The following is a 12,990-nucleotide window of genomic DNA, read 5'->3' on the forward strand; positions in this document are numbered from 1 at the left end:
GAGAGACAGAGTAGTGAGATGAAGCACCAGATACAACCTGACAAAGCTGAAGAGGTTCCACAGAAACAAAATAAAGAATATTATTGGAAGCTGGTAGGCTACAAGCAAGTTTATTGGATTATTTCTACAAAGACTAGATGTCCTGAGAAAGTGAATATCGTGATATTGGATATTATAAATGTCATATTTGAATGATGATGATGTTACAGAATCAAATACAGAACTACAAAATAAATAAATAAACAACAATTTTAATCTGACTCTGAATCTGACTCTTTTTTTTTATCATACTATAGATTCTGCTTTAAAACAAAAAAAGTATTTTCTTGTCTCCTTCAAAGCCACACCTACTGTATTCGCTGTCCCACCGTACTCGTAACACACACAGAAACAGGACGTCAGAGATCTCTCTCTTTCTCAGTTTACCTGTCCTTAACGATCCTGTAACTATTCCATGTGGTCGCAGTTACTGTAAGGTGTGTATTAATGGCATCTGGGATCAGGAGGATGTGAAGGGTGTCTACAGCTGCCCCCAGTGTGGAGAGACTTTTACTCCAAGGCCTGTTCTACACAGGAACACCATACTGGCTGAAGTAGTGGAGAAACTGAAGATTGAACTCCAAGCTGCTTCTCCTGCTCACTGTTATGCTGGACCTGGAGATGTAAAGTGTGATTCCTGCACTGGGAAATCCGGCAAGTCCTGTCTGGCATGTCAGGCCTCTTTTTGTGAAGATCATCTTATACCTCATTATCAGCCTCCTGTCTTAAAGAAAGATGAGTTAGTTGAAAGCTGTGCAGAGCTCCAAGAGAAGATCTGCTCTCAGCATGACAAACTGATTGAGTTCTACTGTCGCACTGACCAAAGCTTCATCTCTTATTTGTGCATCATGGGTGAACACAAAGGCCATGACACGGTTGGAGCTACAGTAAGGCAACTGAAAAACAGGTTATAACTGACCATCATTATTATTTTCCAAGTGAATATACACAAATTCTTAGTTGGATAGAATTTTTAAAGAGGTGTTGCTTGCTGGTAAGGAAGTGTTACACTGGTCAGCCCGGTCAGTGCAGCTTTTAAACCCAAACAGCATTCTCACAGCATTTTACACACATGACTGTGTTTAAGCTCAGCAAAAATCTGTTAACATTAATAACGTATATAACGTTAATATTAATTCTTAGGCCCATTGTTAAGGCCTTGCTGCAAGAAGGACATCCGGTAGCATTCGGCTCAAGGCCCGGCATGGCAAAGCAAATTGAGGATGTCGTGGTGAAGTGTGCTATCAAAAATTTCCTTTAGATCTGACATTACCATTTATTAGGCAGTTGCATGACAGGAAATATGCTGTCAGAAATAAAGATTCTGATATTTTAATTTCTAGGAAGTGATTTGTGTATTGCCTCTCACAACGTCGTCTGTCTCGTTGCTGATTTTACGTTTTTTTTTTTGTTTGTTTTTTACATTTACATTTACATTTACATTTAGGCATTTGGCAGACGCTCTTATCCAGAGCGACTTACAAAAAGTGCTTTAATGTTTACAACATTGGATACATACTTACACTGGGTTAACTAGGTTAATAACTAAGTACCATTAGTCCAACACAACTGAGTTTTTTTTTTTTTTTTTCCCGGGGGGAGGGGGGTTAGTCCAAGTACTGGAGAAACAGATGCGTCTTTTTATCTATGCGATGCACATTGATGCTATTTTAATTTGTAATGACATGGCAACCAAAAGGTATCTTTTTGGAGCCAAAAAAAGAAAGAGGAGAAAAAGCAGATCATATAAGCTAAATGTGTGGTTAAGGTCTGTGCAATGTACTGTAGCAGTTTGTACAGTTACTGAACTTAAATGTGTCTTTGTGTGCGCGCTCGTGAGAGTGAGTGCTTTCTGTCATTGGGTGTTTGCATGTAAACGAAAAAAAAAAAGAATTTTGTCATTTTATGTCCTTTTTCCTAACTCGTGAAATTGCTATGACAATTATTTACATCAGTGGCCCAGTTTTAAGATCTTGCCTAGGGCCTCACAACCCCACAGGCCAGCACTGGTTGCACTGCAAGTAAAAAAGATTTCATCCTTAAAAACTAAAAAATTATCCTTACTTACAATTAAAATAAAAACAATACCGTTGACAGAATTTGTTCCAGAGATTAATGAGGTTATGCTTTTTCATTTCCTTAAGGTTGAAGGCAGATGTTGTCCCTCCTCTCAGTCTCTGCTACACTGGCCCTGCCAGCCCTATCCTCCCCACTCTGTCCTGGTGTTACACTCTGATTCCACATTCATGCATTTAAAAAGAGAGAAGATAGAGACCAGTGAGAAAAATGTGAGGACTTTCCCTTACAACTCTGTTTATTCCAGGTGATGAGGCACTGAGGATGAAGGATGTTGGTCCACAGCCCTGGACCTGGACACTCACCTCATACACATTATACTTATAATGCATACAAGAATAATCTAAGAGAACAACGAAGAACACAATGACTGGAAATGAAAGATTAGACGCAATAGAAAATCCAATCTTAATGCAAAAACCTTCAACAGATCAAATAGGATTTATTTTTCACAAGTGGGTGACAAGAACCCAAAACACAACAAAGTGCAATGTGTTGATATAAAGTGAATGTTGTTGAGTGTCCAGACCCTGGATATGAATCCAAATTAACATCTTTGGTGAGAACTGAAAACAGCAGTATAGTCACACTCTAAATGCTAAAAAAAAAATATATTTCTGTAATAATGAAAATGTACAGTACATGTATAACAAAGAACAAAAAAATGACTCTGTTTAAACTAGAAAGAATCACTCTTTAATGGAACACATTTGTCCTATGAAGCCTGAATCCTCTTTCTTTCAAGCCACACCCACTCTCCGTGTCACACTATAACACACACACACACACACACACGCTCCCAACCAGGAAGTTAATTTCAGAGAAAACGAAAGTCAGAACACTCAGACTCTCCTCCTTCCTTTCTCACGGTAGGAAAATGGCAGAGGTCTGTATTTCAGTAGATCAGTTTTCACTGGACCAGTTCAGCTGTCCAGTGTGTCTGGACCTCCTAAATGATCCTGTAACTATTCCTTGTGGCCACAGTTACTGTAAGGTGTGTATTAATGGCTGCTGGGATCAGGAGGATGTGAAGGGTGTCTACAGCTGTCCTCAGTGTAGAGAGACTTTCACTCCAAGGCCTGTTCTACGCAGGAACAACATGCTGGCTGAAGTGGTGGAGAAGCTGAAGAAGACTGAAGTCCAAGCTGCTTCTCCTGCTCACTGTTCCTCTGGACCTGGAGATGTGGAGTGTGATTCCTGCACTGGAAAAAAACACAAAGCCATCAAGTCCTGTCTGGTGTGTAAGACCTCCTATTGTGAAGATCATCTTCAACCTCACTATCAGTCTCCTGCCTTTAAGAAGCACAAGTTAGTGGAAGCCTGTGCAGAGCTCCAAGAGAAGATCTGCTCTCAGCATGGGAAACCGATCGAGATCTACTGTCGTACTGACCGAAGCTTCATCTGTTACTTGTGTACGATGGATGGACATAAAGGTCACGATACAGTTGCAGCTAAAGCAGAAAGAACTAAAAAGCAGGTGAACACTGGAGATCTCTATTCTTTTTCAAGTTAACTGCTAAAATAATATTTCTTATTATGATATTTCTATCATGTTGAAGATGGCTAAACTAATATTTTTGTTCTTGCTTTTAACAGTGTTTTGTTTTAGATTTAGTATTTTTTTTGTTGTTGTTGTTTTGACATGTTTATATTTATATATGTACTGGAACATGTGAGACATAATTAAGGTTTCATTTGTGAGTACAGTCCGAACCCTTACCTTAATTGTGATTTTGGAACGAGGGTCTGTGCATCTTCTGAAATAACCAGGTCCCAAAGAGCAGTAGGTCAAACTTGACATATTAATTCACTGATCATCTTTTTCAACCGCCCATGTAGCTGACCTGATCATGGTTGAGGTGGATCCAAATCCTCTCCTGGGGAAGGGGGGGAGTATGCGTTCAAGCATGAAGAGAATATGCAAACTCCATACAGCCCTGGGCAGTTACACCATTTACCATGTTAACCAGAAAATAGTCCTTTTCACTACCTGTTCCATAATCCAATTTTAACGGTCTATAGATAAATTATAAAAGCTTTCTCTCTGTTAATGTAAGCCAAATAATGGCATGGTCCAAAACGTGAAAAGCGGTGCATTATCAGAATTATGGTAACTGTGACCCGTGACCTTGGAGGGTTGTGTCCTGGTCTTGTAGTTCAAGCCTATGCTAATATGTTGTGATGTGTTATGGGAAGTGTAGTTTACTTTGTTTTACATTGTTTCATTTTAGTTCGAAGTAGTAAACAATTTCTAGCTTATGAATTTGTTTATTTTTGTAAACTTTTTAATTTTTAAATATGATTACATTTATTTACAGTTATATTTTATTTCCCAGAATGAGCTCAAGGAGGAGCAGATGAAATCCCAGGGGAGGATCCAGGAGAAACAGAAGAAGGTGGAGGAGCTGAAACAAGCAGTGGACACTATTAAGGTGAAGAGTGAAGGGAGGCAAAGACACATAGTGTGGATGTTTAGAGGAAAGTCTATATAAAGGTACACTCTGTGTGTGTGTGTGTGTGTGTGTGTGTGTGTGTGTGTGTGTGTGTGTGTGTCCTAACAGAAACGTTCACAGGCAGCAGTAGATGAGAGTGAGAGGATCTTTACTGAGCTGATCAGCCTTATGGAGAAAAAGCGCTCGGAGGTGACGGAGCTGATCAGAGCTCAGGAGAAAGCTGAACTGAGTCGAGCTGAACGACTCCTGAAGCAACTGGAGCAGGAGATTGCTGATCTTAAGAGGAGAGTCACTGAGCTGGAGCAGCTTTCACACACACACGATCACATCCACTTCCTCCAGGTAACACTCACTGTCTGATCTACAGAGGGCGCTGTTCCTCACAAAGTTTCCTCCTAAAAGCTCATTACAGCAACAATAAATGTTCCTGTCTGAGATCACAAGTGTGTCTTTGGTCTGATTCAGTCTGAGATTCATTCGTTCCTCTCCTACACTTTTCTCCTTCTCTATGATGTGTTTCCTCTCTGTAGAGTTTCCCGTCTCTCTGTGTTTCTCCTGGATGTGAGGACTCACCCAGCTTCACTGTCAATCAACATCTCTCATTTGTTGGAGTGCAGAAATCTCTCTCAGATCTGAAAAAACGAGTCGAGGAAATCTGTGAGGAGAAATTCAACAAAATCCATACACAAGGTAAAGAAACAAGTAAAGAAAGCCATAAAAGTCATCTAACAGAAATAAGAAGGAAGCAGAAACAAGACTGCATAAAAAATTTATTGGCCTTGTTAATTACATCATGATAAATTTACCAAATTAAACGGGAACTTATTACAATAATTAAAATGAATAAAAATAAGTAAAATAAAATTAATTAGGGAGATGTGCAGAGCTGTGGCAAACAAGATCTTGGAGAGTGAGAGAATCCCAAAGGAATGGAGGAGAAGTGTGTTAGTGTTGATCTTCAAGAACAAGGGAGATGTGCAGAGCTGTGGTGACTACAGAGGCATAAAGTAGATAAGCCATGCAATGAGGCTTAGGGAAAGAGTAGTGGAAGCTAGGTTATGGGCAGAGGTGAGCATTTGTGAGCAGCAACATGGTTTCATACATAGAAAAAGTAAAACGGATGCAGTATTTGCTTTAAGGATGTTGATGCAGAAGTACAGAGAGAGTAACAGTGTCAGGTGTGTTGTGTGATAAAAGAGTATCAGCGAGAATGAAAGGAAAGGTGTACAGGACAGTGGTGAGACCAGCGATGCTCTACGGCTTAGAGACAGTGGCGCTGAAGAAAAGACAGGAGGCAGAGCTGGAGGTAGCAGAGCTGAAGATGTTGAGGTTCTCCTTGGGAGTGACAAGGATGGATAGGATCAAGAATGAGTTCATCAGAGGGACAACCCACGTTAGATGTTTTGGAGATAAAGTCAGAGAGGTCAGATTGAGGTGGTTTGGACATGTTCAGAGGAGAGATTGTGAATATATCGGTAGAAGGATGCTGAGGTTGGAACTGCCAGGCAGGAGGTCTAGAGGAAGACCAAAGAGGAGATTTATGGATGCAGTGAGAGAGGACATGAAGTTAGTTGGTGTGAGAGAAGAGGATGCAGAGGATAGAGTTAGATGGAGGCAGATGATTCGTGGGCCGACCCCTGAAAGGGAACAACCGAAAGACAAAGAAGAAGAAAGAGGAACTTATTAATAATTGTTATGAACATTAGATGAGAAGAGAGGCTTTAATTCCTACATAAAGTCCATTAGAAGATAAAACACACATACATTTTCAGAGCTTCACCTTGCTTGCTTGTTTTCATGTTTAAGAGTTTGAGGTGTCGCTGATTCTTACATTCAAATGCTGCACAGTGTTAGGAAATAACTTACTGAAGTTCTAAATCCAGTCCTTCTCCATGGAGACGTGTCTGACTGAGAGTGGTGAAGAATTATTCTCTATCTTCATGCTTTAAACTGTTTTTCTCTTCATTTGTCTCTGTGTCTCCACAGCTGCAGCAGTTCAGATGATTTTACCTCCAGAACTAAAGAGCAGAGAAGATTTCCTGCAGTGTAGGTGTAACACACACGCACACACAAACACACACACACACACACACACACACACACACACACTGGCATACTTTGTAATGTGTTTATATGTTAATGCTGAGGACCGTTGTTGAGGGACTTTACTTTTTAAAATACAGTTGTGTTCAAAATAATAAGTGAGTAAAGCTCCAGTTCAGTACTTTTCCACTGCAGAAAATTAAAATCTTCTTTGTGATTCCTCATGCATGTTGTTTTAGTCACGACCTTTATAATTATTCTACTATCATTACTCAGTGAAGTTTGGCCCATAATCTGTTAACTACTAATACCCCCATCTCACCTACTAATACCCCATCTCACCTACTAATACCCCCATCTCACCTACTAATACCCCTATCTCACCTACTAATACCCCTATCTCACCTACTAATACCCCCATCTCACCTACTAATACCCCCATCTCACCTACTAATACCCCTCTCTCACCTACTAATACCCCATCTCACCTACTAATACCCTATCTCACCTACTAATACTCCCATCTCACCTACTAATACCCCAATCTCACCTACTAATACCCCAATCTCACCTACTAATACCCCAATCTCACCTACTAATACCCCTATCTCACCTACTAATACTCCCATCTCACCTACTAATACCCCAATCTCACCTACTAATACCCCTATCTCACCTACTAATACTCCCATCTCACCTACTAATACCCCCATCTCACCTACTAATACCCCATCTCACCTACTAATACCCCTATCTCACCTACTAATACCCCCATCTCACCTACTAATACCCCATTTCACCTACTAATACCCCATTTCACCTACTAATACTCCCATCTCACCTACTAATACCCCTATCTCACCTACTAATACCCCATCTCACCTACTAATACCCCCATCTCACCTACTAATACCCCAATCTCACCTACTAATACCCCCATCTCACCTACTAATACCCCCATCTCACCTACAAATACCCCTATCTCACCTACTAATACCCCTATCTCACCTATGCGGTTTCACGCGGTGGCCGTAAGTACGGTTCATCATGAATTACTGCGAGTTTGATTTGCGCTGTGATTAGGTCTCCATCTTTCCGCGCGTCGGTCCTCTCATAGTCAAACCTTATAGGTGAGATAGGGGTATAACAGCAAAAATGACAGAGGGGGGCGGGTTATCGGGGGCGGGGCTTGTAGGACGACTTTGACACAAACACACACAATAACAGATTGGGAATGACTGCTGTCTGACTCAGGGAGTGCATAAATTGTATGAATAACGGATTCCATTTTTGGAAAAATTACTCATTACATTAAAAGACATGCTGGCTGCAATTGTAAATAACTCTATCATACAAAAACTAATAAATACAGTGATTAATATCTAACCTGTGGACATTTTATTATTTTTAGATTTCTGTTATCTAACTCTGGATCCAAACACAGCACATCGTCAACTCATCCTGTCTGAGAAGAACAGGTCAGCGGCATACTGTCAGACAGAACAGCCCTACTCTGATCATCCGGATAGATTTGACTACTACACTCAGGTCTTGTGTAATGAAAGTGTGTGTGGACGATGTTACTGGGAGGTGGAGTGGAGCGGTGGTGTGGACATATCTGTCTCATATAATGAGATCAACAGGAAAGGAGGGGGTGATGATTGTTTATTTGGATACAACAGTGAGTCCTGGAGTCTGCGTTGTTCTTCTTCCTCCGTCTGTTTCTGGCACAACAATATTGAGACGGAGCTCAGACGTCCAGCGTCCTCCAAATTAGGAGTGTATGTGGATCACAGTGCAGGAACTCTGTCCTTCTACATCGCCTCTGACATAATGAGGCTCCTCCACAGAGTCCACACCACATTCACTCAGCCTTTATTTGTTGGGTTCAGGGTTTGGAGTAATGACTCAACTGTCAGGTTTAGTGATTTGAAATGAAATGCCACACAATATTGAACATTTTACTCTCAGCGACTGCTGTCTGTGAATGCCTGTTAGGACACACATAGACTAATTAAACACCAATCAGTCTAAGCCTTAGTGCTACAAACAGACTTCAGGTAAACTCCGCTCTTTGAGATTTACCTCGTTGCTTATGGGATGACGTTACCTATGATGTGGATGAGGTGATGTCATCAGAATATACCAGAAGAAGGGATCTGTAAACCATCCATCCCACCCTTTCCCATTTCTTACCATCTTATTTATATATTTACTGCTGCAGAATTATTATACCTTGCTAATAGTGCAGAACCCTCAATGATTAATCAAAATTAGCAAACGCTTTGTGTTCTGTACAACATTGTTATCTGTATGCACTAATGGCAGACTTACATAATCATAACACTGGGTATTGCTCTTTTAATTCCAAACATGAAACTTTTTTGTAAAGACTGTGTTTTTAGAAACAATAAATCTTCTTTAAACTGCTGTGTCCCTCTGTGCAGCTGCTGTTGTTAGGAGATTCCAGATAACATACAGTGCATTCTGAAAGCATAAGGAACATTTTTAGTTTTACATTATCTCCTTGGCACATGAGCCTATGCTAGGACACTTTAAACTGAGTTCATATGCATCCTGTGATATACAACTTCAAATCGTTCAGCACTGCAGTAAATTCAGTTGACTGGACCTCACGTTTCCTGTGCTTCATTAATAAACCGATCCATGTCCACTACATCAGTCAGGTCTGTAAATGCACTGCCTGGCCAAAAAAAAGTCACCACCTGGATTTAACAAACAAAAAAATACTGTAGGTAAGAGCTTTCTATTGGTTAATCACTGCAGTATTAAATATATCAACTGATGCAGTAAGTAGCTTCTCATTTTCTAACCAACCATGTCAGAAGACACATCCTGTGGTCATGGAAAATATGCTTCAGAAGGGTCATGCTGTTGTCCTGCATCAAGCAAAGAAACCAACTAAGCTGAAACTACAAAAATTAAACTACAGGAACTACAGAAAAACAGCCAGATGCTTTATTAAAACCTGGAAGTATAGCAGTGAACCGTTATTTTTAAGGAATGTAGTTGGGGAAAAAAAAAATCTTGATTGGAGATGACGTAGAACTCGTTAAGTGTATGATAGTTTCCACGGGATTGGGGATAAACAGCTATGTAGCCTTAAGAAAACCAGTTATCAGTGGCTACTAGCTAAGTACTGTAGAAGTTGCAGTGATGACTAGCTAAGGCTAGCCTACTGGAGCACACCTCCTCCGCACTTCGTGTGTCCAACAAGTTTGATCTCCTCAGTGATGTACCGGAAAGAAACCTGAGAAACCAGAAAGAGCTTTGGTTATAGGAGACTCTATACTAAGACATGTGAAACTGTTGATTCCCGTCTCTGTGTGCATGGAGTTTGCATGTTCTCCCCATGCTTGGTGGGTTTCCTTCAGGTACTCCAATTTCCTCCCACAGTCCCAAGACCTGGCAGGTTTGGCAAATTGGCATTCCCAAGTGCTCCAATTCTCCTGGAATATACACCAGGCTCCCCACGACCCCAAATACAGGATAAAAGACTTTAACCCTCAAGAGTGATTTTGATTCTTGTTAAGTGTTCTGTAAGGTAGGGGGATGTGGGTGCCTTGTCATATTTTAGTCTCAAAGATCTCAGCAAGAAAGGAGAGATGAGTTTGTAGATTCCACACACAGTCCTGGAGTGTTACACTATCTTTTCTTGATTTCTGTCGGTCACAACATCAAGTCTAAGTGCCGAGCCTCCAGAACAGAAGTGCAGGAATCCATCGTTCCACAGTGTCTGATGCAATGTGGCTTCTCCACAACACTCACCCTCTGTATCTGGCTTTAATGTACAACAAGAGTCAGTTATGAGGGGATGTGAGCTGATAAACTGTAATACAATGTTAAGTATCCACAAACACCACACTAACACCAATACCTCAGGTGTTAAATGTTTATTTGTAGAGTGCATTTGAAGTTGGCATAAAATGGCTTCATGGAATTAGAACCTTAACTTTTGTAATCGTACCCTAAGCCTACTAAACACTTTCCTTGGTACATTTAATTCTACTGTACACTGACACTAAACCACTTACAAAAACTTCAATTCAAAATGCGACACCTGAAGCTGAGGACAGACACCAAAAGCTGTGCTGGCTCCTACGCTCGCAAAAGCATGAAAGTGTACACAGTTTGTTTTCAGTGTTTTATTTTAGATCAGCAACTTGCAATAAAACATTAGATTACGATCCACCAATAACACTGATTACAATCTACTCCCACTGGCTAAATTAACACTCGTTTACTTGGTTCCAGCAATGTCAGGACTTGAGGGGGACAAACGGCATTAGCCAGCAAAGCCTAGCTGCTTGTAGACACAGTCGATCTCATTGACGACGACACCCATCACCTTCCTGAAGGCATCCTGGGTAGCAGCATCCCACACGCCCTTGTCCCCGAACACCTTAATGATGACCTCAGTGATCAGCTGATGGAGAGAGTGAGGGTATTATTGGTGTCACTAGTAGAGTGCTGTTTATTTGGTAAAGTAAATTTGAAAAGGTAAATTTAAGACAGCGTTACCTTGAAGTTGTTGAGGCCGATCTTGTGCGTGTTGGCATGGGTTGTAGCCAGTGGCTTGATGACATCACTAGAGCCTTTTGCCCTCAGGATCTCACCCAGTTTTGTCAGAACTGTTTTGCCATGCTCCCCAATGGCTGCATTTCCAGCCAGATCAGCATGAGAGATCCCCACAAACTTGGGGAAGAGTTTCTGGGTGTCAGGATGCTCTGTGAACAGACTAGCCAGTGTATACATACGATTATTCTACAGTAATAATTTAAGGGAATAAATTGACAGCAAGTACTTCACTGAGAAAGGGGAACTGGGAAGTAATCATAAGGAAGCATGCATCAAAATGGCAGTCTATGCTCTGCCATCTCATGTAGATGGACTATTGCTCTCCCCCACTGCATGTTGAAGCAATGCCAGTACTGGTGTTCATTATTAGCCTTCACTATAAACTTGGTTAATCTTTATGCTATGATGCTTGATATGCTAAGAGACCATTTTTGGGGAAATGGTTAGGTACTAACCAGGTCAGAACTTCTCCTCCATAGTCTGCAAGGTTGCTCTCCACCTTCCCCCAGTTGGCCAGAATCAACTCACAGTCAGACATTGCCTGCAGTCAGACACAGGAGGTCAGGTAATGAATCTAGCAGTGAACCCAACCCTTACTGAGGTTACATTTTCTTTTTTATAAAAAACAAAAAAACATGGGTCAGTATTTATCTTTGTGGACCTTGGGTCAAGCACAATATGCACACACTTATCCAAAGCTGCTTACACAAGCTCTTTGAATTTTCCCAGATTGCCAATCTGATCATTTTGATTCATATACATGTCATACAAAAAAAGTTCCATAAGTATGATTGTAAAGCTTTACGACAATGACAACAGTTAAATGTTATAGAAATTAAAGTGAATTTAACAGGTCATCCATCTGTATTATGGAATAAAGGTTAGATTATGGTCTTAAAATAAGTAGGACTGATCAAGGACACAAGTGAGAAAGAAATTCTTCTGATGTCAGCTAGGCCATTCAGTATCTGTACTAGTGTGTGAAAAATGCCAGCTTATTCTTAAACAAGAATCTGTGCTAGATCTGGATTTATGGCTCCAATTGTTGCAGCATAGAGAGGATCCACCTTCAATGCATGTTACTAAGCCCTGCCCACAATTCACATTAAGGGAGACTGAAGTTACTCTTGATTAGTCAGCTGAGAGAACAAATTACTTCAGACCTACAATTAACACCACAGAACAGCAATACTAAGTTAACAATTAAAAGTTAACCATCAAAACAGGTGTACAAAAGGAAAAACCTCTTTGCAGTGGAGAAAAATCCAAGCACACAACACAGTCCTGTACAACTACACAAACCATCATCATACCTAAATACACATCTCATAATGCTGACAATTTCATTGATTTTCTTAAACCATTTAAGGGAAATTCAATTTGTGGCTTGTTTTGTAAAATAGACGACAGACCCATCTGATAAGAACACAAATCACCCGAAACCACACACTTACCAGGAGAGGGTTTAGCTCAGCTAAAATGAGAAGATGTTCTTCAGACCTGTCCTGCAGTGCTACTGGTTCCTGACTTTGGCCTTTTATACTTTGAATCCTACAAAAGTTTGTCAATCAAACATATTCACACCTTATCTAGATGTTAACCACACCCCTTTTAATACTCCTCCCACCTGAGGATTCTGTACGCCCCCCACTGGTTCTCATTTTTATTACTTTCTCACCTATCTGTTTCTCATATTTTCTGATTTTTCTCTCTCGTATTCTCCCACTTGTACGCCCCAACTCAAATATCTACTGGTTTGACACCTGCACTGTCACACTGA

At 40.7% G+C, this 12,990-nt stretch overlaps 2 protein-coding genes across 2 annotated transcripts; one reads left to right on the top strand and one right to left on the bottom strand.

The window, feature by feature from the left end:
- The first annotated feature begins 2,947 nt into the window (after positions 1–2,947).
- Positions 2,948–9,040, top strand: LOC128533515 (tripartite motif-containing protein 16-like). The gene is made up of 6 exons (XM_053507801.1): positions 2,948–3,592; positions 4,452–4,547; positions 4,677–4,910; positions 5,099–5,258; positions 6,555–6,614; positions 8,023–9,040. Exons 1-6 carry the CDS (start codon positions 2,993–2,995, stop codon positions 8,547–8,549), a joined length of 1,677 nt encoding a protein of 558 aa, XP_053363776.1. The 5' UTR covers positions 2,948–2,992; the 3' UTR covers positions 8,550–9,040.
- A 1,722-nt stretch (positions 9,041–10,762) lies between these two features.
- On the bottom strand, positions 10,763–12,746 carry LOC128533523 (myoglobin-like). Its single transcript, XM_053507809.1, has 4 exons — positions 12,665–12,746; positions 11,666–11,751; positions 11,154–11,370; positions 10,763–11,058 (listed from the first exon to the last, which is right to left on the bottom strand). The coding sequence occupies exons 2-4, from the start codon at positions 11,746–11,748 to the stop codon at positions 10,918–10,920; spliced, it is 441 nt and encodes a 146-aa protein (XP_053363784.1). The 5' UTR covers positions 11,749–11,751; positions 12,665–12,746; the 3' UTR covers positions 10,763–10,917.
- Between the last annotated feature and the right edge of the window lie 244 nt (positions 12,747–12,990).

The sequence above is a fragment of the Clarias gariepinus genome, chromosome 11 (genome assembly GCF_024256425.1).
Source record: "Clarias gariepinus isolate MV-2021 ecotype Netherlands chromosome 11, CGAR_prim_01v2, whole genome shotgun sequence".
Taxonomy (NCBI): Eukaryota; Metazoa; Chordata; class Actinopteri; order Siluriformes; family Clariidae; genus Clarias; species Clarias gariepinus.

Coding starts and splice junctions, on each gene's coding strand:
- LOC128533515 (XM_053507801.1), top strand. CDS start 2,993: ATGGCAGAGGTCTGTATTTCAGTAGATCAGTTTTCACTGGACCAGTTC. Junction 4,548..4,676: donor AAGCAGTGGACACTATTAAG/GTGAAGAGTGAA, acceptor GTGTCCTAACAG/AAACGTTCACAGGCAGCAGT. Junction 5,259..6,554: donor CAACAAAATCCATACACAAG/GTAAAGAAACAA, acceptor GTGTCTCCACAG/CTGCAGCAGTTCAGATGATT.
- LOC128533523 (XM_053507809.1), bottom strand. CDS start 11,748: ATGTCTGACTGTGAGTTGATTCTGGCCAACTGGGGGAAGGTGGAGAGC. Junction 11,371..11,665: donor GGAGGAGAAGTTCTGACCTG/GTTAGTACCTAA, acceptor TACACTGGCTAG/TCTGTTCACAGAGCATCCTG. Junction 11,059..11,153: donor TCGGCCTCAACAACTTCAAG/GTAACGCTGTCT, acceptor TCTCTCCATCAG/CTGATCACTGAGGTCATCAT.